This window comes from Oncorhynchus keta, chromosome 14 (assembly GCF_023373465.1).
Source record: "Oncorhynchus keta strain PuntledgeMale-10-30-2019 chromosome 14, Oket_V2, whole genome shotgun sequence".
NCBI classification, from domain to species: domain Eukaryota; kingdom Metazoa; phylum Chordata; class Actinopteri; order Salmoniformes; family Salmonidae; genus Oncorhynchus; species Oncorhynchus keta.
Genome location: NC_068434.1, coordinates 36,013,163 through 36,039,965, shown reverse-complemented (window position 1 = coordinate 36,039,965; position 26,803 = coordinate 36,013,163). Strand labels below are relative to the sequence as shown.

Sequence of the window (26,803 nt, the reverse complement as noted above, 5' to 3'; positions counted from 1 at the left end):
ATAAAGTGACATACAGTATGATAACTATACTGTCTATTCTAATCTAATCCTACTGGTAAGGAAAGACAGACTGTTCTGAGGAGAGCTTGTGCTATATCCCCTTCCTACATTAAATAATGAAACTGATCTCCAGTTTTACATACTAGAAATCTCTAGTCTTTCTCATAATAAGATCTAAGTGGTCCCTGCACAGTGTGCACTGAATTTAAAAAAAGGTCTGCTGAATGTTGCCCATGTTTTTTTCTCTCATTCACGTGTGCTTATACTCAACTGATAAATGTTCATGTACAGATGACCAAAATGTTGATCATCACGCTAGCTATGAGAAAACATGTCTTAAAGACATACAGGCCTACAAAATCTGTCATTACAGATTTTTGTCTCAAAACCCCTGTTGAGCTAGCTTGTCTACCCCTCGGGGAGACCACAGTTTTGGGAAACACTGAGTGAGCTAGGCTGCCATAGACATCTCTGGGGACACAGTATCTCTGTGTAATGTCTATCTAATGGTATAGATCCCTGCCAGTTGTGTAGAGACAACCTCAAGTGTGCCAATGGCTGTGTTTACACAAGTAGCCCAATTCTGATCTTTTGCCCAATTATTGGCAAAGGAGCTGATCTGATTGGTCAAAAGACCAATTAGTGGAAAAATATCCAAATTATAGGCTGCCTGTGTAAACACAGACAAAGAGTTCAACTCATCACTCAGACAATTAACAGCTCTGAACGACTCATAAGGAATGGATTGCTTGGTAATGGGCAATGTTGTGGTTATTCAAAAATAGACCTCTGTTGTAGTTATTCTGACCCCGTGACCTGATCAGGAAAACCCATTTCATGATAGCCTATATGGGTACACTACAGTGACAGCCTACAGTTTAAAGAGTTTTTCCCTGGTCAGTTCACACAGTAGAAATAGACTGTGTGGACCTAATAAATGCATTTGTTTTTGCCTCTGCCAAAAGAGGGAAAATCCTTCAAATCAATTTTAAAGAAATCCTATTGTTGGATCTTAAACCATCACCAATCAATGCAATGTACTATTACAGTATAGGCAAGCACTAAGCATTTCACCCAGAAGTCAAACTGCTCTGGGTGTAAAGGTGTGACAGGGTAGCCTAAGGACCAAGATGACCATGCCCTGGCTGAGACGGAAAGAAGTACAGTGATAATGCATTAATATATGAATTCCGAAATTGAACAGTGTCATATTGAAATAGAAAATTGAAAGTGTCATAACTTCGTTATATGCACAAAATAACCTTGAATCGATGTCCTTTTTGGTGTAGACTAAACCCTGATTTGATTCAGATTAAGCAGCCTTTAATGCCTTTCACAAGGTGATATACGGGAAAACAACTTATTAATGTGTATCACAGCTGCTGGATGAGAATATAAAGTAATGTAGATCACGCAGTCCAGCTTTGCATACACGAATTGAGACACCGTACCACTGGGGTCATTTTATTGAGGAAAACGAAGCACAGACAGACTGAAATATCGTTACATTGTTTCACTGAGTGATTGAACTGAATCATTATTAGCCGTGCTGTGCATCGTTCTGATGCTATGTGTTAAGTTAGCTAGCGTGGCTAGCTTGCATGAACACTGGCACATCAAATATAATGTTCCTTGTCAATATAAAAACACGTATCAAACGCCGAGATGATGTGCTTGTATTCTGACACGTCCGCAATGTCAACACATTGATTTGTTGCCATTTCAATACAATCCAGTCGACTAGAAACACGATGGCAAACGAAGCTATTACCAATATGGCTGCCATTGCACCTTTAAACAAAATTGTCTACCGTGATTATACACATCAATCATTCGTTTAAAAAAAAAAAAACGAGGATATAACAATACCCTAAATCTACAGGACTAAATGTACAGCTAAGATAATGACAGCAAGCTGATTATCAACAAGAGAGAGAACGTAGAACGAAATGCTGAGTCGCGAGATGTAGTAAAATAAAAATGCCAATACCTTCAGCGTGTCCCATTCTAAACACATACACCAGATATCTGCGCTTCTTTGAGCAATTTACAAAAAGAGATCAAATAAAAAAATATTCGGACAGAGTGCAGGCCTCCCCGTTTCTAACGCAATTCTTTAATAGGGCCAATTTACAGCCACTGCTCGGTCCCCAAGTCTTGTCTATTGGCTGTAGAACCTAAGGGGGCCTAGTATTTTGCGGAACCTTGTTGGGAATTATGTATAAATCTCGCCCCTTCTGTATTTTAATTTCGCTTGCTCCCTCTTCCTCTAGCTGTAACAAAATCACCCTGCTTTGGGCCTTGTCTATGTCGCTCAGCGCCAAATCACACGCTCTCGATTGGCGGGGGGTCACACAACCAGGCGCACATTGGGATGTGTAGTTCCATTCCATAGGAGAAAAACAGCAGCATACAAATATATGTAGGTCTACAAAGAAACAAGGAAAAATAAAATGCAGTGAAATATAAGCAAATATTTTAATAATCTAGCCTAGGTTAGGTTGATTAGGCCAATTCATGGTGAAAATACATAAATTATAAGAGACTACAAATGTTTATTAAACAACCGATGTTGGTTGATGATAATATGGTAGCGGCAGGTAGCACCTATCAATTATTGCGTGAATGGATAATTGGTCTTATAAGGGCCCAGGAAGCTCTGCGGTTTCCTAAACCAATAGAGTTGTATAGAGATTGCAATATTGTATCTCTACCGTGATGGTGTCTGTGAGCGCGCGGTGAACGTTGGGAGCCAGCTCGCATATCAGACGAGCCTAATCTATTTATAAAAATCTACAACAATTAAGATATGAAGAATCAAAAGATTTAAATGAATAAAATGAACTAATTCAAAGAACCAAAAAATAAATAAAATAATATAGGCCTAAATGCTCAAGCGCACACACATTCATTCTGAAAGATCTGCAGATTCTCTGAGCTGGTGGAAGAACAAGGCCTCTGTCAACCCACGGCTTACTTAAGTCATGACAGGGAGACTCTGCATAGTGGCCACATCCGTTCCCTCTGAGAGGGCTTCTCGAAAACGGGACAAATAATTACTGAGAGAAGAAACCGCATCAGCCCCTCGAAAGTGAGGCAGCTTGCATTTCTGAATCAACTCTCATAAAATAAAAATATGGTCAGCATTGCTGTGTGCTGCTGGTTATAACATGGCAATAAAGAAGAGAGAGAAAAGAGGGACCCGTTTATTTTTTTTAGTGCGATGTTGGAGTTTTGCACATTGTTATTTATTTTTCTTTGATATGGTGCAAAATTATATTATTGTGTTGTTCAGATTGTATTCGTTTTGAATTGTTACATTTATATGCACTTTGTTTATATACATAACAAAAGTTATACTTTAAATGCACATGTGTAATAGCATCCTTATTTTTTACATTTATTTCAATTTGTGGGACGCTACAGTTTTGCCAATTGTTATTTATTTTGCTTTGATATGGTGCAATATTCTATTATGCTGTTCAGTTTCTATTCGTTTTGAATGTTTAGATTTATATGCGCATTTAAAAGTTCTACATTAAATGCAAATGTTTAATAGCATTCCTTTTCATAACAAACCAATGCATTTTTAAATATATTGTGGTTAAGGTAGAGTATGACTTCCTTTAATAAGTTAATTAGAATTGTTTTTTTAACACCAATCATAGTCAAACTATCGCAAACTGTTTGACTTGAAAAATACAAACATATATTTTTTTAAGATCCGTTTGGGAGCTAAAAGAGCCAGCTCTTTTTGGTGAGCTGAGCAGAACAAGCCGGCTCACTGAAAAGAGACGGAATGCTCATCACTACTTCTATGAGTAGGTAAACAAACTGAAAGGGTGGATACTGCCCCCTGGAGCGTGTTGTTTGAACAGGTATAAAGCCAAGGCTGGCGATATACTGGCACCTGCAGTTATGGAATGTTTACTCACAAGTATAATTAATTGGTTGATCCCCCATGATGATTTGAATTACATTGACTAATTTAGCAGACACTCTTATCCAGAGCGACTTACAGTAGTGAGTGCATTCATTTTCATACTTTTTCGTACTAGTCCCCGTGGGAATAAAATACAATTAAATGTTATTTGTAACATGCTCTGAATTACAACCTTACTTACCTTACTTACAAGCTCTTAACCAACAATGCAATTCAAGAAAGAGATAATAAAATATTTACTAAATAAACTAAAGTAAAAATAGTAAAATAAAAAGTAACACAATAAAAATAACAATAATGAGGCTATATACAGAGGGTACTGGTACAGACTCAATGTGCGGGGTTACATGTTAGTCAAGTTATTTTGTACATGTAGGTAGGTAGGGGTAAAGTGACTATGCATAGATAATAAACAGTGAGTTTAGCTGGGTAAAAACAAATGGGGTAGGGGGGTGGGGGGGTGAATGTAAATAGTCCGGGTGGCCATTTGATTAATTGTTGAGCAGTCTTATGGCTTGGGGGTAGAAGCTGTTAAGGATCCTTTTGGTCCTAGACTTGGCACTCCGGTACCGCTTGCCGTGCAGTTGCAGAGAGGACAGTCTATATGGAGTCTCTGACCATTTTTTGGGCCTTCCTCTGACACCACCTGGTATATACAGTGCCTTGCGAAAGTATTCGGCCCCCTTGAACTTTGCGACCTTTTGCCACATTTCAGGCTTCAAACATAAAGATATAAAACTATATTTTTTTGTGAAGAATCAACAACAAGTGGGACACAATCATGAAGTGGAATGACATTTATTGGATATTTCAAACTTTTTTAACAAATCAAAAACTGAAAAATTGGGTGTGCAAAATTATTCAGCCCCTTTACATTCAGTGCAGCAAACTCTCTCCAGAAGTTCAGTGAGGATCTCTGAATGATCCAATGTTGACCTAAATGACTAATGATGATAAATACAATCCACCTGTGTGTAATCATGTCTCCGCATAAATGCACCTGCACTGTGATAGTCTCAGAGGTCCGTTAAAAGCGCAGAGAGCATCATGAAGAACAAGGAACACACCAGGCAGGTCCGAGATACTGTTGTGAAGAAGTTTAAAGCCGGATTTGGATACAAAAATATTTCCCAAGCTTTAAACATCCCAAGGAGCACTGTGCAAGCGATAATATTGAAATGGAAGGAGTATCAGACCACTGCAAATCTACCAAGACCTGGCCGTCCCTCTAAACTTTCAGCTCATACAAGGAGAAGACTGATCAGAGATGCAGCCAAGAGGCCCATGATCACTCTGGATGAACTGCAGAGATCTACAGCTGAGGTGGGTGACTCTGTCCATAGGACAACAATCAGTCGTATATTGCACAAATCTGGCCTTTATGGAAGAGTGGCAAGAAGAAAGCCATTTCTTAAAGATATCCATAAAAAGTGTTGTTTAAAGTTTGCCACAAGCCACCTGGGAGACACACCAAACATTTGGAAGAAGGTGCTCTGGTCAGATGAAACCAAAATTGAACTTTTTGGCAACAATGCAAAACGTTATGTTTGGCGTAAAAGCAACACAGCTCATCACCCTGAACACACCATCCCCACTGTCAAACATGGTGGTGGCAGCATCATGGTTTGGGCCTGCTTTTCTTCAGCAGGGACAGGGAAGATGGTTAAAATTGATGGGAAGATGGATGGAGCCAAATACAGGACCATTCTGGAAGAAAACCTGATGGAGTCTGCAAAAGACCTGAGACTGGGACGGAGATTTGTCTTCCAACAAGACAATGATCCAAAACATAAAGCAAAATCTACAATGGAATGGTTCAAACATAAACATATCCAGGTGTTAGAATGGCCAAGTCAAAGTCCAGACCTGAATCCAATTGAGAATCTGTGGAAAGAACTGAAAACTGCTGTTCACAAATGCTCTCCATCCAACCTCACTGAGCTCGAGCTGTTTTGCAAGGAGGAATGAGAAAAAATTTCAGTCTCTCGATGTGCAAAACTGATAGAGACATACCCCAAGCGACTTACAGCTGTAATTGCAGCAAAAGGTGGCGCTACAAAGTATTAACTTAAGGGGGCTGAATAATTTTGCACGCCCAATTTTTCAGTTTTTGATTTGTTAAAAAAGTTTGAAATATCCAATAAATGTCGTTGCACTTCATGATTGTGTCCCACTTGTTGTTGATTCTTCACAAAAAAAATACAGTTTTATATCTTTATGTTTGAAGGCTGAAATGTGGCAAAAGGTCGCAAAGTTCAAGGGGGCCGAATACTTTCGCAAGGCACTGTAGGTCCTGGATGGTAGGAAGCTTGGCTCCAGTGAGGTACTGGGCCGTACGTACTATCCTCTGTAGCGCCTTACAGTCAGATGCAGAGCAGTTGCCATACCAGGCAGTGATGCAACCGGTCAGGATACAGCTGTATAACGTTTTGAGGATCTGGGGACCCATGCCAAATCTTTTCAGTCTCCTAGGGGGGAAAAGGTGTTGTCGTGCCCTCTTCACGGCTGTCTTGGTGTTTGGACCATGATAGTTTGTTGGTGATGTGGACACCAAGGAACTTGAAACTCTCAACCCGCTCCACTACAGCCCCTTCGATGTCAATGGGGGCCTGTTCGGCCTGCCTTTTCCTGGAGTCCACAATTTGCTCCTTTCGCTTGCTCACATTGAGGGACAGGTTGTTTTCCTGTCACTTGACCTCCTCCCTATAGGCTATCTCATCATTGTCGGTAATCAGGCCTACAACTGTTGGGTTGTCAGCAAACTTAATGATGGTGTTGGAGTCGTGTTTGGCCACGCAGTCGTAGGTGAACAGGGAGTACAGGAGGGGACTCCCTGTGGCTACCGACGTGAGTGCTACGGGGCGGTAATCATTTAGGCAGGTTACCTTCACTTTCTTGGGCACAGGGACTATTGTGGTCTGCTTGAAACATGTAGGTATTACAGACTCGGTCAGGGAGAGTTTGAAACTGTCAGTGAAGACACTTGCCAGTTTGTCAAACCCACAATCGAACCCATAACCCTGAAGTTGCAAGCGCTATGCTTGTTTTTTCCCATCACTCACAGCTGAAGATATTAAAAAGTTATATTCATTCAATGTTTGTCGTGTTTCTGGATGATGATGTCGCTGCTACTCCAGTGCGCACTGAGTGTGCAGACATTATCGGCTCTGTTTAGCAGATGGCAGCCACCACAAAACAGCATATGTGACCGTGAGTGGATTACGTTGAAAACAACAGTCTGTCATCTTGGAAACGATCTCCAGTTCATAAATATCTCACCCAGTCTCACCCAGTTGACTCCTTCAAAATGGTGAAAGTCCTCAATGGCGCTGCCCATGCTAAAACTGGCTTTTGGGCACAAGAGTCCTATTTTCAACTCTATGACTAAACCTAACAAAACATAGGTTAAAGCAGAGTTTCTAAACCATCTTCATACTTCTCATACTAAACCATCTTTAGTTACAGTACCTCAATAGGAAAACATTGAAAACTTGGAAAAGTGAGAGCATAGTATAGTAACTATCAGTGGCGCACTTTCGGTTTCAGAAGAAGAGACGATATATATATATATTTTATTCAAACTGATAAACACTCCAAACAGTCGACCCGACCACTCGGAGGCGTCCGCATGGTCCTAAAGCAAACCATAGGCCTATTTTATATCACATTCCAATGATTAAACTAGTGGGGACAAAAATGCAATTTCAGAATGTGGGGGAGGCATGTCCCGTCTCCAGTGAAAGTTGCGCCTCTGGTAGCTGTACTGTATAACTATAGTAGCTTTCCACTGGGCACAGACCTAAATTCAACATATATTTCACGTTGGTTCAACGTAAATTCATTGAAATGACGTGGAAACAATGTTGATCCAACCAGTGTGCGCCCAGTGAGTTATGTGCAAATTGACCAATGACAGGAATACAACGGTCAAGAAAACTTGGTTATCAAATAGGCCTAGTTGTAATTTACAATGTTCACATGTTTCATGGAATTACTTCGATGGGCACTCATGTGGATGTCTGTGGGACGTGCGGGAAGGCGCTACTGTGTAAAGGATTGTTTTCCACGTAGCAAGCTAAACGGAAGCGACGTTGTGTTAACAGTTAGAATTAGCGGAAAAACAAGCGATCAAACTTTACTCGGTGTGGCGGCGGTTCGACACAGCTGTGTTGTGATTGGGTCAGAGATGGTAGGAGAAGAAAGTATGGAGTATAGTGGTACAATAAAGGAGGGAGAAAGAAAGAGAAAAAGAAAGCGGGAGAGAAAGGGAGTAGGGGTTTGAAGGGGGGACGAGAGGTCTTTGGATGCATAGAGGAGGCAGAAAAGGAAGTCTGAGGAGAGCAACAGCTGCAGTTCGGAGGTAGAAAGTGCCGAGAGAGGGCAAGATAAGACAAGATAAGACGCATGGAGGTGAGGAGGAGCAGAAAGTGATTCTGAAGTTTAGGGAGGAAGGGGGAGTAGGGGCGATGAGTCCGATAAGGTTGACGGCTGTGATAAAAGAGTTGACTGGGGAAGTTGTCAATGCTAAAGCGTTAAGAGATGGTAGTTTGTTGATGTTCTGTAAGGACATGACGCAGAGGGAGAAAGCTCTCGGAGTGAAGCAAATAGGGAAGTGTAAGGTGTTGTCGAGCAGCTGGACTGATCAAGCAGGGAAGCAGTGGATTAAAGGGGTGATAACAGGAGTGCCTGTGAGTGTTAGCATTCAAGAGATAAGGGACAATTTGACAGGAGGCGTTTTAGTGAATGTTCATAGATTGCAAGCAATAAGGGGTGGAGTTAGGGCAGATAGCCCGTCTATACTGTTACACTTCAAGGACCAGGTACTGCCAAAATAAAGTAACCATAGTTCATAGCTCATAATGTGGCATATAGTGTGTGTGAGGCTATGAAGCAGGCAGTGGTGGTGCAACAAGTGAGAGAAGGGTGTCTTATGTGGAGGCAGTGAGGGTGGTTCAGGTCCAGAGAGATACAGGTTCAAGAGAGAGATGGGTAGGAGCATCTCGATGGGGATTACAGGGCAGGTGGGTGGCGATATAGGGATTACGGGGCAGGTGGGTGGCGATATGGTATACATAGATAAGAGAAAGCTGGTGACGTTCATAGCAGGAGTTATCAACAGCACCCCTGAAGTAAAGTCTAAAACGGAGAAGATTAAGCAAATAGTGGGTGCCGCTGGGAGACATCTGAGTATGACAGGCTTGACATGGGAAGAGGTTCAAGATGACCTCAATCAGCCGAGGGTGGAGTCCTGTATTACTGGATCTTAATTATGATGGTAGTACTACAATGGAATGCTCCAAGCCTGTTGGCTAATGGGCAGGAGTTAAATCATTTAATTGTGGATATGCCAGCTAAGCCTGATGTGATTTGTGTGCAGGAAACATGACTCAAACCAAATGTGGAGTTTATAACACATAGGGGAAGGGGTGATGTGCCACCTTCATAAAGCAAGGACTTCCATACAGGATGCTAGGTAAAGGTATTTAACAGGAATATGTGGCAGTGTGGTTGAGAGGAGAGATGGTAGTGAACTACTATAATACGTGTCAGGTATTAGACCTAGAAGAGTTGGAGATGGTGGAGGGCCAGGATAGAAGTAAGGTAACATGTGGGGATTTTAATGTCCACAACACGCTCTGGGGGTGGATGGATGGATGGAAATGGCCAGGTGATGGAAAATCTGATAGAAGTTAAAGATCTGGTGTGCCTGAATGATGGCCGAGGGACCAGGATTGATGTAGGTACAGGGAAAGAGTTTGGATTGGACCTCTCGGGTATCTAGTGTGATGACAGGAATCTGTGATTGGGAGGAGTTGACAGTAGGGAGTGATCATTACCCAATAGTATGCACAGTAGGCCAGAGGGAGGAGGAGGTGTCAGTGGTAGGCAGGTGGGTGTTTGAAAGGGCAAAGTGGGATCAGTTTCAGGAGTTAAGTGAGCGGGTGATGGCTCGGGTGGATTTGAGAGGGGAAGTGGATAGTATGAATAATTGGGTGAGAACAGCGTTAGTGGGGAAAGCTACTGAGGCTATACCTAAGAGTTCAGGGAGGAGGAGGAAAGCAGTCTCGTGGAGGACAAAGGAGTGTGGGGCAATGGTGAGGAGTAGGAACAGGGCATTTAGAGTAGAGGTCGACCAATTAATCGACATGGCCGATTAATTAGGGACGATTTGAAGTTTTCATAACAATCGGTAATCTGCATTTTTGGATGCCGATTACATTGCACTCCACGAGGAGACTGCGTGGCAGGCTGACCACCTGTTATGCGAGTGCAGGAAGGAGCCAAGGTAAGTTGCTAGCTAGCATTAAACTTATCTTATAAAAGCCAATCAATCTTAACATAATCACTAGTTAACTACACATGGTTGATGATATTACTAGTTTATCTAGCTTGTCCTGCGTTGCATATAATCAATGCGGTGCATGTTAAATTTATCATCAAATCACAGCCTGCTTCTCCAAACAGGTGATGATTTAACAAGCGCATTCACAAAAAAGCACTGTCGTTGCACCAATGTGTACCTAACCGTAAACATCAATGCCTTTCTTATAATCAATACACAAGTATATTTTTTAAAACCTGCATATTTAATTAATATTGCCTGCTAACATTAATTTATTTTAACTGGAGAAAATTGTGTCACTTCTCTTGCATTCTGTGCAAGCAGAGTCAGGGTACATGCAGCAGTTTGGGCCGCCTGGCTCGTTGCGAACTGTGTGAAGGACCATTTCTTCCTAACAAAGACGTTAATTAATTTGCCAGAAATGTACATAATTATGACATAACATTGAAGTTTGTGCAATGTAACAGCAATATTTAGACTTAGGGATGCCACCCATTCAATAAAATACGGAACGGTTCCGTATTTCACTGAAATAATAATGAACGTTTTGTTTTCAAAAATGATAGTTTCCGGATTTGACCATATTAAAGCCCCAAGGCTCATATTTCTGTGTGTTTATTATATTATAATTAATTAATTGATTTGATATTTGATAGACCAGTCTGACTGAGCGATGGTAGGCAGCAGCAGGCTTGTAAGCATTCATTAAAACAGCACTTTCCTGCGTTTGCCAGCCAATCTTTGCTGTGCTTCAAGCATTGTGCTGTTTATGACTTCAAGCCTATCAACTCCCGAGATTAGGCTGACAATACTATAGTGCCTATAAGAACATCCAATAGTCAACGGTATATGAAATACAAATGGTATAGAGAGAAATAGTCCTATAATAACTACAACCTAAAACTTCTTACCTGGGAATATTGAAGACTCATGTTAAAAGGAACCACCAGCTTTCATATGTTCTCATGTTCTGAGCAAGGAACTTAAACGGTAGCTTTTTTACATGGCACATATTGCACTTTTACTTTCTTCTCCAACACTGTGTTTTTGCATTATTTAAACCAAATTGAACATGTTTCATTATTTATTTAAGACTAAATTGATTTTATTTATGTATTATATGAAGTTAAAATAAGTGTTAATTCAGTATTGTTGTAATTGTCATTATTACAAATGTATATAAAAATCGTCTGATTAATCGGTATCTGCTTTTTTTGGTCCTCCAATTATCGGTATTAGCGTTGAAAAATCATAATCGGTCAACCTCTAATTTAGAGTACTGAAAAGGACACAACTTCCAACCTCTGATTCAGTATAAGCAGGCGCTGGTGAAGAGAACTATTCATCAGACAGAAGTCATGTTGGCGTCGGTTCTGTGACACCATTGGAAGGGCGACACCAGTGGGAGAAGTATGGGGATGATTCAGAGGATGAGTGGGGTCAGAAGGGAGTGGGATTATCCAGTGTTGACGAGTGGGAAGGATGTGGCAGTAACAGATGAGAAGGCAGAGATGATGGCCAAAGCCTTTGTCCAAGTGCATAGCTAGGCAAATTTGTCAGATGAGGGGGAGAGAGAACGAGAGAGGAGCATCCTGGAGTGCTGGATAGGAGGGAGGATGTAAATTATGTGTAGAATGCACCATTTACAATGGCATAGGTGAAAAGGGCAATAGGTAAGGCTGGGTTAAATTCACCTGGGAAAGATGAGGTGTACTATGTTATGTTGGCCCATCTTAGTGAGAGAGTGTTGTAGCTGTATTTTTTTGATGTGGATAAGGCATGTGATATGATGTGGAAGGAGTGGTTGTTAATCAAGCTTGATATTATGGGGGTAGGAGGAAGAACATACAACTGCATAAAGGATTTCCTGTTTGAAGGTCTATCCAGGTGAGGGTGGGGAAGTCTCTATCAGGCAGCTACATGGTGGATAATGGTACACCGCAGGGGAGCTCTGTTGTTCTCAATCATGATCAATGATGTTTACTCTCAGGTACAGCCAGATATTGGGAGGTCGTTATTTGCAGATGATGGGGCCTTATGGAAGAGAGGAGGAAATGTACCATATATAGTCAGGAAGGTACAGGAAGCAATTGATGAGGTTGAGCGGTGGGCATTAATGTGGGGATTCAGGTTCTCTGTAGAGAACTGACAGTGTTCTTTACCAGGGGGAAGGTGGGAGATAAGTTATGCTTGAGGTTATATGGGAGAAACTTGGAGCGGGTGGAGGCCTTCAGGTTCTTTGGGGTATACTTTGATACTAGAATGGCCTAGGCAGAACACATTGAGAGAGTGGTGGGAAAGTGTAAGACGATACTAAATGTGATGTGCTGTCTGACAGGGAAGGAGTGGGGGGCTGGGCGTGCCTCATTGAGGACCATGTATGTTGCATTGATCCAATCTGTAATAGACTATGGCAGTATAACGTATGGTTCGGCAGCCCGGATATCATTGGAAAGGCTAAATGTCAAACAGGGGCAATGACTCTAAATATGTAGTGGGGCGTTCCGGACGTCCCCAGTGGCTGCACTACAGGTGGAGATGGGGGAAATGCCATTGCAGATTAGGAGACAGCAGCTGGCAATGTATTATTGGGTCCGCCTAAAAGGACATGGGGTGTCTCAGCCTGGGAAAGGGATTTTACAGGCATGCTGGGAACATGAGCGAAGGTCGAACGCAAGCTTTGGGTGGGTGGGTAATACCCAGGCAAAGGAGATGGGATTGTATGGAAGGGAGTTTAGTCCAATGGTAGCTATTCCTGTAAATCCACCATGGCTACTCCCACCTCCAGTAGTTGATCTAGAAGTGTTGGAGAGATGACGGAAAGATGGGGATGGTGTTGATCCATCTGATTGGTTTAAGAGACATCTAGATACTGTGTATCAGAATTTTGTGGCCGTCTACACAGATGGTTCAAAAGATCCAAGGACAGGATGTACTGGGTCAGCATTTGTAGTGCAGGAATGTGGGGGGAGAGTCAGGAAACGTATTACAGATCAGCTGGCTGTATATTCAGCGGAGATGATGGCCATACTGTTGGCCTTGCAGTGGGTGGAGGAAGTTAAGCCAGAAAGAGTAGTTATTAGTGCTAAGGAGTATCCAGTCCTTTATATCACATAGCAGACACAACCTGATTTATGAGGTGCTACAAACCCATGGCAGGAGTAAACAAATGGGTATACAGATAATATTTACATGGGCCCCAGCTCATGTGGGAGTGTAAGGGAACGAGGCAGTTGATGTACTGGCTAAACAAGCACTAAGTAGTCGGGATGTTGATGTGGTAGTTTCAATGAGCAAGGCAGAGGCAAAAAGCATTATATGGAAAGTGATGGTGGTGAAATGGCAGGAGCAGTGGAATCGAGATACTAAGGGCAGGATTTTATTTCAAGTACAGAGGAAAGTTGGAGGGGAGAACGGCAGGAATATTTACAAGATTAAGGGTGGTATACAGCCAGTTGAATAAGACCTTACATGTGATAGGAAAGTATCTAACAGGAGAATGTATTGCCAGGAAAGAGACCGTGGAGCATGTATTGATACAGTGCAGACATTATTGGAGGGAAAGAGAGAGGTTGAGATCTAGTATGAGAGAGAAGGGGATACAGCACATTTGTTTAAAGAGTATATTGAGTAGAATGTCATTAGATATAGTCTCAAATATTTTATATTTTTTAAGAGCAATGGGGCTGGCAGGTAGGATTTAGTTTCTCCCTGTCTCTGGTCCACACTCCAAAACAGTAGGTGGCGGTAATGCACCATAACGTTGGATGCCAACCGCCGATAAACCCCACCGAAGAAGAACGGATGTCTGTGCGCGGAGTCAGTCTGCTTACTGTTGATCACCAGAGGGCGCTGTGGCAAAATGAATGAATGCACTGTACTCAAACGTCTATGGTAGTACACCAGGTCAAAGGTTACCAGCGACAGTTTTTTTTGTTGCAACAACTAACGCAGTATCCAGATGTTTCAATCCTGAACCAAGCATAGAACAATGGATTGATACAAAAATCGGATTTCCCTCTATGGCGAAAATGAATGGGCACCCGAGACAGTAACGGCCGAAGTATGACTATTATAAAATACACAGTCGGGTTTGATAGCTACCGGTAGCCAAGATAGCTAGCTAACTACCAGCTTCTAGTCAGCTGGGAAACGTCAATAGGCAAACAGAATGTAAAAAGTGCCAGGTGGTGTCTCAGAATATTCTGCGTACCTGTGGCCAGAAACAGATGGGAGGGTTTAAACTTGCCATTCTTGTTTGCTAGAGAGGAAATATCGTTTTCATTCATTCCCTTCAAGCGGCCACTGTTAAAAGTATTCGTATATGACATTATTTGTATAAGATTGCTAGGCTATATAACACAGTTTACTTCTATGTTGAACTTAAAGATTTAATGCATGAGGGATCCAGTGGACGCTTGCCCCAAACAAGATGAGGAGACTAGTGTCCCGGAAGAAGGCTCTAACCCTGGTGAAGGAGCTGGATGCATTCCCCAAGGTTCCAGAGAGCTATGTGGAAACCACAGCCAGTGGGGGAACAGGTGCGTTATTAACTAGCCAATGTAAATATGAATTGTAAATAAACTATTATTAAAATTATAGATTGGATACATTGTAAAATGTTAAATTAATGTATGCTATTAAGAGTAACCCAACACCTCGAGTTCATCAACGATGTCAACCGTAGTATAAGTGCAATGGACAAACAATAACATATACTGTAGGGCAAAGTTTAGAACAGCATCTAGGCCAACCCTAGTATAGTCATGTACCTGTTTGCTTATTTCAATCAATGAGTAGCCTACTCCAGTTGTAAACTTGGCCTTCTACATCACTCCTCCTTTGCTGTCTTTTCAGTGTCCCTGATAGCCTTCACAGCCATGGCTCTGTTGGCTTTCCTTGAGTTCTTTGTGTATCGAGACACGTGGATGCAGTATGAGTATGAAGTTGATAAAGACTTCTCTAGGTAAAAAAACAACTCTCAAGACCATGGTCATGTTCATTAGGCACCAAAGAGATTTTAAAAAATAAATGTTTTGTAGTGGAAAGTGAATGTTAGTTGGTCCCTACCAGTTTCAGTCCATTTGCTTCCGTTTGGTGCCTAATGAACACAAACAACAGTCTGGCATATCATTTTTGAGTTAGCTGGGCAACATCAGCAGGGAAATACTTCCTGTACAGCTCCAAGTGCACTATAGAGCTAACTCACACAATCTTCTCTCTTTTGCAGTAAATTAAGAATAAACATAGACATCACAGTTGCCATGAGGTGTCAATGTAAGTATTTACACTGTTTGAAGGTTGCTCTCACAATTTAGGCCTAGATATGAACATCTATGATATAATGTGATTGTCGGCAGTAGAATTAACATTTCAGTAGTGTTGTATGAAGCCATTGACTGTAGGCTGCCCTTCTCTTCCATCATGTCATATTGATTGATTATATTATTAATTGATTTGCTGTTTGTCTGGGTGGCTGTATGTAGTTGTAGGTGCAGATGTCCTAGACTTGGCAGAGACCATGGTAGCTTCAGATGGCCTACATTATGAGCCAGTAAGTATGACTCTGTCTGGTACCTGCTATAGCAGCCTAACCAGGCCAGTCAGTTAAGAACAGTACAGACACAATGACAACCTGACAATGACAAGATGCAAGTGCGGTGAGAATTCAGGGTTCCATAAATTTCATCATAATATCTTTCCAGTGACAATGCCCTTTCTTAATATTTTTTCCCATGGTCACCTTGCAGGTCACCTTTGACCTCTCTCCTCAGCAAAGGCTGTGGCACAGGTACGATATTTCAGCCACAAGATATGTCTCCTGACAGTATAAAAATGCACCACCAGAATGCATCTGCACATGCACAACTAAAATGGTAATGTTGCATACAGTGAAGCAAAAGATGAGATGGTTGGCTACATGTGGCACATTTTCACACATTTTAATCATGATGCATAATATCTGTCAAATAAACCTAATAAAGTAAAGACAGTATGGTGGAGTGAAGGCTATCCATTGACCATCTGTTATAACTTCTCACTCCTATATAGTGACTCCCCTCTACAACACTCCCATGTTTAACCTTTCCCTTGCTCACTCATCTCCCTTTCCTCCTCCAGAACTCTGCTGATGATCCAGGACCGCCTTAGGGAGGAACACTCGCTGCAGGATGTGATCTTCAAGACCGTCCTGAAAGGATCCCCCACCGCCCTTCCTCCCAGGTCTGGAAAAAAATAATACAGCTTTGTTGTGACAGTGTGTGTGTTTGAGTGAAGTTAGGTATTGAAGTAATTGATAAACTGTATTGAATGGTTACGGTTATGTTATTGAAGTGACTCTCCTCCCCTCTATTCTCCTTCGAGAGAGGACAGCCCCTCCCAGTCGCCTGCGGCCTGCAGGATACACGGCCATCTTTATGTCAACAAGGTGGCTGGCAACTTCCACATCACTGTGGGCAAGTAGGTCACCGCTCCTCTCTCTACAACTAATTTCTAGCTAGTGTGCCCTAATGAACACTATGAGTGTTTCCAGGTTGTCTGTCCCTGTTTGTCTGTTTTCTCCGTTGGGTGCCTAATGAACATGACCTAGATGTTTGACTCTTGAATATGAGTTATCATGCCCTATGTGGGAGGAGTCTCCGCAAGCTTGACCTTTTCACATCACATACAGGGCTATCCCACATCCTCGAGGCCACGCCCATCTAGCGGCCCTCGTCAGCCACGATAGTAAGTTTCTTTGTTTAGAGTCTAACTCCCATACATGATACATAAAAACATCCTAAACAAATGTAAGTTATGATGGAACTATGTGATGTCTTCAATTGAGTTAACACATTTAAACCTGACGATATCCATAGACCTGGAGTTAATGATTGTTCTGATTTGTTGTTGATTACAGCGTACAACTTCTCCCATCGCATCGACCACCTGTCGTTCGGAGAGGAGATCCCAGGGATCATCAACCCTCTGGACGGGACAGAGAAAGTCTGCACTGACCGTAAGTCCTGGGTACAAATATCATTCAAAATAATTCAATACTAACGCCATGCTTGATTGTTTCCATTGTAACGGGCAAGCTCAATAGAAAAGTTCCAAAAGTGCAATCCCCACACACCTGGCACTCCAGTCAATTAAATCAAATCAAATCTAATTTTATTTGTCACATACACATGGTTAGCAGATGTTAGTGCGAGTGTAGCGAAATGCTTGTGCTTCTAGTTCCGACAATGCAGTAATAACCAACAAGTAATCTAGCTAACAATTCCAAAACTACTACCTTATAGACACAAGTGTAAGGGGATAAAGAATATGTACATAAAGATATATGAATGAGTGATGGTACAGAGCGGCATAGGCAAGATACAGTAGATGGTATTGAGTGCAGTATATACATATGAGATGAGTATGTAAACAAAGTGGCATAGTTAGTGGCTAGTGATACATCTATTACATAAGGATGCAGTAGATGATATAGAGTACAGTATATACGTATACATATGAGATGAATAATGTAGGGTATGTAAACATTATATTAGGTAGCATTGTTTAAAGTGGCTAGTGATATATTTTACATCATTTCCCATCAATACCCATTATTAAAGTGGCTGGAGTTGAGTCAGTGTGTTGGCAGCAGCCACTCGATGTTAGTGGTGGCTGTTTAACAGTCTGATGGCCTTGAGATAGAAGCTGTTTTTCAGTCTCTCGGTCCCAGCTTTGATGCACCTGTACTGACTTCGCCTTCTGGATGATAGCGGGGTGAACAGGCAGTGGCTCGGGTGGTTGTTGTCCTTGATGATCTTTATGGCCTTCCTGTGACATCGGGTGGTGTAGGTGTCCTGGAGGGCAGGTAGTTTGCCCCCGGTGATGCGTTGTGCAGACCTCACTACCCTCTGGAGAGCCTTACGGTTGTGGGCGGAGCAGTTGCCGTACCAGGCGGTGATACAGCCTGACAGGATGCTCTCGATTGTGCATCTGTAGAAGCTTGTGAGTGCTTTTGGTGACAAGCCGAATTTCTTCAGCCTCCTGAGGTTGAAGAGGCGCTGCTGCGCCTTCTTCACGATGCTGTCTGTGTGGGTGGACCAATTCAGTTTGTCTGTGATGTGTACGCCGAGGAACTTAAAACTTACTACCCTCTCCACTACTGTTCCATCGATGTGAATAGGGGGGTGTTCCCTCTGCTGTTTCCTGAAGTCCACAATCATCTCCTTAGTTTTGTTGACGTTGAGTGTGAGGTTATTTTCCTGACACCACACTCCGAGGGCCCTCACCTCCTCCCTGTAGGCCGTCTCGTCGTTGTTGGTAATCAAGCCTACCACTGTTGTGTCGTCCGCAAACTTGATGATTGAGTTGGAGGCGTGCGTGGCCACGCAGTCGTGGGTGAACAGGGAGTACAGGAGAGGGCTCAGAACGCACCCTTGTGGGGCCCCAGTGTTGAGGATCAGCGGGGTGGAGATGTTGTTGCCTACCCTCACCACCTGGGGGCGGCCCGTCAGGAAGTCCAGTACCCAGTTGCACAGGGCGGGGTCGAGACCCAGGAGGGCACTATGGTGCTTGGAGGGCACTATGGTGTTTAATGCCGAGCTGTAGTCAATGAACAGCATTCTCACATAGGTATTCCTCTTGTCCAGATGGGTTAGGGCAGTGTGCAGTGTGGTTGAGATTGCATCGTCTGTGGACCTATTTGGGCGGTAAGCAAATTGGAGTGGGTCTAGGGTGTCAGGTAGGGTGGAGGTGAAATGGTCCTTGACTAGTCTCTCAAAGCACTTCATGATGACGGAAGTGAGTGCTACGGGGGCGGTAGTCGTTTAGCTCAGTTACCTTAGCTTTCTTGGGAACAGGAACAATGGTGGCCCTCTTGAAGCATGTGGGAACAACAGACTGGGACAGGGATTGATGGAATATGTCCGTAAACACATCAGCCAGCTGGTCTGCGCATGCTCTGAGGGCGCGGCTGGGGATGCCGTCTGGGCCTGCCGTCTGGGCCTGCAGCCTTGCGAGGGTTGACACGTTTAAATGTTTTCCTCACGTCGGCTGCAGTGAAGGAGAGCCCGCATGTTTTAGTTGCGGGCAGTGTCAGTGGCACTGTATTGTCCTCAAAGCGGGCAAAAAAGTTATTTAGTCTGCCTGGGAGCAAGACATCCTGGTCCGTGACGGTGCTGGTTTTCTTTTTGTAATCCGTGATTGACTGTAGACCCTGCCGCATACCTCTTGTGTCTGAGCCGTTGAATTGAGATTCTACTTTGTCTCTATACTGACGCTTAGCTTGTTTGATTGCCTTGCGGAGGGAATAGTTAAACTGTTTGTATTCGGTCATGTTTCCAGTCACCTTGCCCTGATTAAAAGCAGTGGTTCGCGCTTTCAGTTTCACGCGAATGCTGCCATCAATCCACGGTTTCTGGTTTGGGAATGTTTTAATCGTTGCTATGGGAACGACATCTTCAACGCACGTTCTAATGAACTCGCACACCGAATCAGCGTATTCGTCAAAGCATTGGAAATATTTCAAATAGTATTTAAACCCAAGGCTTTATCACTTCACATCAAACAGGCGACATGACAGGCTTCCTAAATGCACAGATAAGTCATGGGTTTTTTGGGGAAGTAGTTTGTCTGCCTCAACATCTTATGAAGAAATTGGGACATTGTATAGGAATTGTAACTGTTAATTTCATCCTTCATTACATAATATATATTCATGTATGGACTGTTTTCCTTTAATCCTTGTCAGATAATCAGATGTTTCAGTACTTCATCACCATAGTGCCCACCAAACTGAACACCTACCAGATCTCAGCAGACACAAACCAGTACTCTGTCACCGAAAGGGTAGGTCCAGAATGTGTGTTTATTTGAGTGTACAAGGTCTATGCTGTGTGTGTGGATGAACTGAAGGTGCGGGTGTATCGTCATCGTTTCACCCTGTTTGTGTAGGAGCGGGTGATCAACCACGCGGTGGGCAGCCACGGAGTATCTGGGATCTTTATGAAGTATGACATCAGCTCGTTGATGGTGAAAGTCACCGAGCAGCACATGCCCCTGTGGAGGTTCCTTGTCAGGCTTTGTGGCATCATCGGAGGCATTTTCTCCACCACAGGTACCCACACACAGCTGGCAACAAGTGTACAGGGGTGTATTCAGTAGTGTGTAATGTTGCAAAATGTTTTGCAACAAAAACATGTATCTTATTGGACAAGTTCAGGTTAGTCCCTCCCTATTTTGTCCCTTTTGCTTCCTAGGGAAAACACCCCAAGTATGTCCACCTGGGTCATTATCATTAGGGCACATAATCAAAAAATGGAAAAGCAATGGAAAAGGTCCAGGTAGTCCCTTCCTGTTTGTCTGTTTTCTGATGTTCAGTGCCTAATGAACACGACCCTGATTTACTACACACCTAACAGGACCCACACCTATCCAAAGCACTTTAGGCAAAAATAATCACAGAACACTAGTTGTAAAAATCATCCTTATCATTTTGTGACGTCTGCATGCTTCCCAGCCTAAACAGTTCGGGAGAGTTAGCGCATACAGTACCAGTCAAAGGTTTGGACACACCTGCTCATTATGTTGACTATTTTCTACATTGTAGCATATAGTGAAGACATCAAAACTATGAACTACTTGTTAAAAGTACATTTGTGGGATTTCTTTCCTTAATGTGTTTGAGCCAATCAGTTGTGTTGTGACAAGGTAGCGGTGGTATACAGAAGATGGCCCTATTTGGTAAAAGACCAAGTCCATACTATGTCAAGAACAGCTCAAATAAGCTAAGAGAAACGACAATCCATCATTCCTTTAAGACATGAAGGTCAGTCAATCCGGATATTTTCAAGGACTTTGAATGTTTCTTCAAGTGCAGTCGCAAAAACCATCCAGCATTATGATGAAACTGTCTCATGAGGACCGCCACATGAATGGAAGACCCAGAGTTACCTCTGCTGCAGAGGTTAAGTTCATTAGAGTTAACTGCACTTCAGCTTGCAGCCTAAAATAAATGCTTCCGAATTCAAGTAAGACATTAACATCAACTATTCAGAGGAGACTGCGTGAATCAGGCCTTCATGGTCTAATTGCCCCCCAAAAAACACTACTTGGGCCAAGAAACACGAGCAATGATATTAGACCGGTGGAAATCTGTCCTTTGGTCTGATGAGTCCAAATTTGAGCTTTTTGGTTCCAATCGCTGTCTTTGAGAGGCAGAGTAGGTGAATGGATGATCTCCGCATGTGTGGTTCCTCCCGTGAAGCATGTAGGTGGAGGTGCTATGCTGGTGACAGTCTTTTTTTTTTTTTGTGTGTGATTTATTTTTTTTAAATTCAAGCATGGCTACCACAACATTCTGCAGCAATACGCCATCACATCTGATTTGCGCTTAGTGGGACTATCATTTGTTTTTCAACAAGACAATGACCCAACACACCTCCAGGCTGTGTAAGGGCTATTTGACCAAGAAGGAGAGTGGTGGAGTGCTACATCAGATGACCTGGCCTCCACAATCACCCGACCTCAATCCAATTGAGATGGTTTGGAATGATTTTGGACCACAGAGTGAAGGAAAAGCAGCCAACAAGTGTTCAGCATATGTGGGAACTCCTTCAAGACTGTTGGAAAAGCATTCCTCATGAAACTAGTTGAGAGAATGCCAAGAGTGTGCAAAGCTCAAGGCAAAAGGTGGCTACTTTGAAGAATTTTTAATAATTTTGATTTGTTTAACACTTTATGGGTTTCAGTATGATTCCATAGTTTTGATGTCTTCACTATTATTCTACAATGTAGAAAATAATTTAAAAAAAGAAACCTTTGAATGAGTAAGTGTGTCAACTTTTGACTGGTACTGTATATTATCACAACTTTTTGTTCATTTTGGACTTCGGGAAATGCTTTTTTTTTTTTTGGGGGGCTGTCGCTCCAAAAAAAAATTCTCCAATCAAGCCGAAGTCTTACGCCCCCTTGTCGGTGAATGGTCGAAAGTAGGGATTCTTCAATAAAGTCTTTGTCATTCAGGTTGTCATTCAACAAGAGACGACTCGTTTTCATGTGATGTGAAATTGCAAAAACGCCAAAATTAATGAGATTTGCGTTAGCTTAGATTAATTCAGACTCTTTTGTACAAGTATATGCTGGCTGCAGCGTCTCAAAATGGAAAAACAGTACTATTGCCAATTTTCTACTTGTTTTTCAAGTGAATGTATTTTTAAGGGAGTATGCAAGTACACTCATTCGAATTCGTCTAGGCGCCAGCCGAACTGATTCATTTGGAAGCCTTAAGACTTCTCTCTGTCCTCTCCATACAGGTATGATCCATGGAATGGTGGGCTTCTTGGTGGACGTCATCTGCTGTCGCCTCCAACTAGGAGTCTACAAACCCCGGGAGGCAAGTCAACACATCAAGTCAAACACGCTTGTCACAAGCTTGTTGACTCCACAGATATAAAGTAGATGCAGAAAGTGTCCATTTCTTTTTTTTAAAGTAAATATACACAGGACGCAGCATATAGGATACCCTCAACATAAGTATTTTGATCAATATCTGAATTGGACAGTAGTTAGCGTTGGTAATTCCTTTTCTCATCGCATGCTGCACTACTGGTTATTTAATTTGAAAACACATTAAAATAAATGTAAACTTAAAGGGGTGGTTTACCGGACAGAGATTAAAGCACGTTTGTTGAAAGTGCTTTTTAGTCCAGGACTAGACTTAGTGCAGTTTCCCGGAAACAGATGTTTTTTTTTTATACACTTAACAAAAATATAAACGCAACATGTAGGAGTCCTAATTCATGACCTGAATTAAAAGATCCCAGCAATTTTCCTTAACGCACAAAATCTTGTTTCTCTCAAACTTTGTGCACAAATTTGTTTACATCCTTGTTAGTGAGAATCCATCCACCTGACAGGTGTGGCATATCAAAAAGATTAAACAGCGTGATTATTACACAAACCACATCACACAATGTCACAGATGTCTCAAGTTGAGGGAGCATGCAATTGGTATACTGACCGCAGAAATATCCACCAGATCCGTTTCTAGAGAATTTAATGTTAATTTCTCTATCATAAGCCGTCTCCGTCGTTTTAGAGAATTTGTCAGTACGTCCAAACGGCCTCACAACCACAAACCTCGTATAACAACGGCAGCTCAGAACCTCCGCATCCAGTTTCTTCACCTGTGGAATCATCTGGGACCAGACACCTGCTTGCACAGTGATACCGTGATAAGATCCTGAGGCCCATTGTCCCGCCATTCCTCCGCCGGCATGACCTCATGTTTCAGCATGATAATGCACGGCCCCATTTTGCAAGGATCGGTACACAATTCCCGGAAGCTGAAATTGTCCCAGTTCTTCCATGGCCTGCATACTCACCAGACATGTCACCCATTGAGCATGATTGGGATGCTCTGGATAGAAGTATGACGGTGTGTTCCAGTTCCCATCTTCGCACAGCCATTGAAGAAATGGACAACATTCCACAGGCCACAATCGACAGCCTGATCAACTTGAAGATGTCGAGTTGCATGATGCAAAGGGTGGTCCCTTTCTGATCCACTTCCCTACCTTTTTTAAGGTATCGGTGACCAAGGGTTGTTACGGTGACTGTATTACCGTCATGAAGGCAGTCAAATTCTACATGACTGTTTAGTCACGGTAATTAGGCTTCTCCAAGCTCTGATGCTGCAGGTGGTCATTAGTAGCCTACCAAACTTGCTAACTGCCTGGTACTCAGCACTCTATTGTCCCTCTAATCACTCTGACATCAATGCAAATGAGTTTGAAAATCTAATCAAACACTTCATTAGAGCTCATGTTGCGCTACATTTCTATAGGCTATGCAATTATGGGAGAAATCGGAGTGACGGCCGCTAATAAAAATATTAAAAATGATTTGACTTGCAAGCCTCCCCCTTTTTCCTCCAAACATAACGATGGTCATTATGGCCAAACAGTCCTATTTGTGTTTCATCAGACCAGAGGACATTTCTCCAAAAAGTACAATCTTTGTCCCCATGTGCGGTTGCAAACCGTAGCCTGGCTTTTTTGTGGTGGTTTTGGAACAGTGCGCCCCTCTTCCTTGCTGAGTGGCCTTTCAGGTTATATTGATATAGGACTCATTTTACTGTGGATATAGATACTTTTGTACCTGTTTCCTCCAGCATCTTCACAGGGTCCTTTGCTACTGTTCTGAGATTGATTTTCACTTTTCGCATCAAATTACATTCATCTCTAGGAGACAGAACGCGTCTCCTTCCTGATCGGTATGACTGCTGCGTAGTCCCATGGTGTTTATAGTTGCGTACTATTGTTTGTACAGATGAACGTAGTACCTTAAGGCATTTGGAAATTGCTCCCAAGGATGAACCAGACTTGTAGAGGTCTACAACAACAAAAAAATCTGAGGTTTAATGAGTTTTAATGACTCCAACCTAAGTGTATGTAAACTTCTGACTTCAAATGTATTTCTTGTTAGCCGCTCAACATAGAATAACATTACATTACATTTAAGTCATTTAGCAGACGCTCTTATCCAGAGCGACTTACAAATTGGTGCATTCACCTTATGACATCCAGTGGAACAGCCACTTTACAATAGTGCATCTAAATCTTTTAAGGGGGGGTGAGAAGGATTACTTTATCCTATCCTAGGTATTCCTTAAAGAGGTGGGGTTTCAGGTGTCTCCGGAAGGTGGTGATTGACTCCGCTGTCCTGGCGTCGTGAGGGAGTTTGTTCCACCATTGGGGAGCCAGAGCAGCGAACAGTTTTGACTGGGCTGAGCGGGAACTGTACTTCCTCAGTGGTAGGGAGGCGAGCAGGCCAGAGGTGGATGAACGCAGTGCCCTTGTTTGGGTGTAGGGCCTGATCAGAGCCTGGAGGTACTGAGGTGCCGTTCCCCTCACAGCTCCGTAGGCAAGCACCATGGTCTTGTAGCGGATGCGAGCTTCAACTGGAAGCCAGTGGAGAGAGCGGAGGAGCGGGGTGACGTGAGAGAACTTGGGAAGGTTGAACACCAGACGGGCTGCGGCGAATAAGCCTCGTGCGCACTCCCTCAAATGGTTGAGAAAATATTTATATTTTATTCTTCATACTATAAAATAATGCCATGGAATTATGAGCAAATCTTGTCTGCTAAAAGAACTAGTGTAACCCACAGCCATTTGGCATAGCCACACCAGGACCTAACATGACAACTCAGAGTAGGCTACTCTTTTCTTCATATCATGCTCCTTTAGACCTGTTTAAGGCTGTATTACATGGACTTTTTAAAATGGCTTGTAGGCTGTGTTTGTTAATTAAATGGTAAATACCGTGAGGATGACAGTTATTTGGTTGACAATCACCAGCTGACAAGATTTCATGACCACCACAGCCGTACCAACAGATACATATCTGCATTCCCAATCATAGATTAAGGCCAAATTTATTTATTTCAAATGACATATTTCCTCATGAACATTCAGTAAAATCTTTGAAATTGTTATATGTTGCATTTATATTTTAGTTCAGTGTACTTTAATGTTTTCCCTCTCTCATTCTCAGATGGGCCTGCTGGACGACCATGTAAAAAACGAAGCCCCTGCCCCACCCCTGGAAGCTACAGAAAACCACACCCACTGACAGGACTCCCTATGGCAGGGATCATCAACTAGATCAGGGCTCTCCAACCCTGTTCCTTGAGAGCTATCCTCCTGTAGGTTTTCGCTCCAACCCCAGTTAACTGATCTGGTAATAACTAATTATTAAGAATCCGGTGCGCTAGATTAGGGTTGGGGCAAAAATCTACAGGAAGGTTTTTCTTTTTCTTGAGCGGATGGTCAGGGGGCGGGAACATAATTGTAAATTGACCTGAATAATAATCATTTTAAACCTCGCTTACGATCACATATCTCTATAATGCGTGGGAATACTTTGGAACTTTATTTTTTTCAAAATTAAAATGACTTGAAGCTGATTTTCTGGTGTTTTTACAGTCATTTTGTCCAACAAAATATTGGGGGAGGGGGACAAATAAAATCCCTCGTGTGAATTGGATCCCAATTCATGGTTGCCAAGAAAGCCAGGCTTCCCCCACCAAAAAAAAACAATAAAAAAAATAAATCCATTTTGCCTCAGTGTTTCATAATTTTCCGAAACAGCGCCCCTCTGTCTCTAAGTGTAGGCCGTCTATCTGATACTGTCTGGTCCAAACGAGTATGACATTGTTGCCACTCGTAGCATTGAAGGCAAGGGAAGCCGGTGAGCATTTGCCAATCAGCGTTGAGCTAAACACTGAATGGTCCTGGCACACCAAAAAAAAGTCAAGGGAAGCCAGCTTGAATTTTGGCAATTCTCCCAATGAGAGCATACGTCCCTGACAGAAACTTAAATTGTTGCATCTCGTTGTTGTCCTCCGATAGCTAGCTAGCTAAAATGGGCCCTTCCTTAAATTAGCCATGGATGGAGATGTGGTTTTACTTAGGAAAAACTATGGAGAATGAGTTGGAGTGTGGCCTGATCTGATGAATTCTCAGCAAGAAGGGTGCACT

The 26,803-nt window shown here is 42.6% G+C and overlaps 2 protein-coding genes across 8 annotated transcripts in view; one reads left to right on the top strand and one right to left on the bottom strand.

Moving 5' to 3' along the window:
* LOC118393330 (histone-lysine N-methyltransferase NSD3) overlaps positions 1 to 7,481 on the bottom strand; it is a 42,752-nt gene extending 35,271 nt beyond the window's left edge. For all 5 annotated transcript variants that reach the window (XM_035785910.2, XM_035785912.2, XM_035785914.2 and 2 more), the window contains exon 1: positions 1,991 to 7,481. The gene's annotated coding sequence lies outside the window, so the exon portion shown is untranslated. The remainder of the gene's footprint in view (positions 1 to 1,990) is intronic.
* Positions 7,482 to 7,911: 430 nt separating this feature from the next.
* Positions 7,912 to 26,379, top strand: LOC118393329 (endoplasmic reticulum-Golgi intermediate compartment protein 2-like). Of its 3 annotated transcripts, none has more exons than XM_035785909.2 (14): positions 7,912 to 8,353; positions 14,676 to 14,827; positions 15,144 to 15,252; positions 15,517 to 15,563; positions 15,773 to 15,840; positions 16,037 to 16,077; positions 16,407 to 16,508; positions 16,650 to 16,745; positions 16,957 to 17,012; positions 17,185 to 17,283; positions 20,014 to 20,111; positions 20,217 to 20,379; positions 22,577 to 22,656; positions 25,818 to 26,379. In XM_035785909.2, exons 2-14 carry the CDS (start codon positions 14,719 to 14,721, stop codon positions 25,893 to 25,895), a joined length of 1,146 nt encoding a protein of 381 aa, XP_035641802.1. In that variant the 5' UTR covers positions 7,912 to 8,353; positions 14,676 to 14,718; the 3' UTR covers positions 25,896 to 26,379. The 3 variants fall into 3 exon arrangements, with proteins under 3 accessions (XP_035641802.1, XP_035641801.1, XP_035641800.1); XM_035785908.2 differs by lacking the exon at positions 7,912 to 8,353 and adding an exon at positions 8,388 to 10,229; XM_035785907.2 differs by lacking the exon at positions 7,912 to 8,353 and adding an exon at positions 14,035 to 14,349.
* Positions 26,380 to 26,803: the final 424 nt, after the last annotated feature.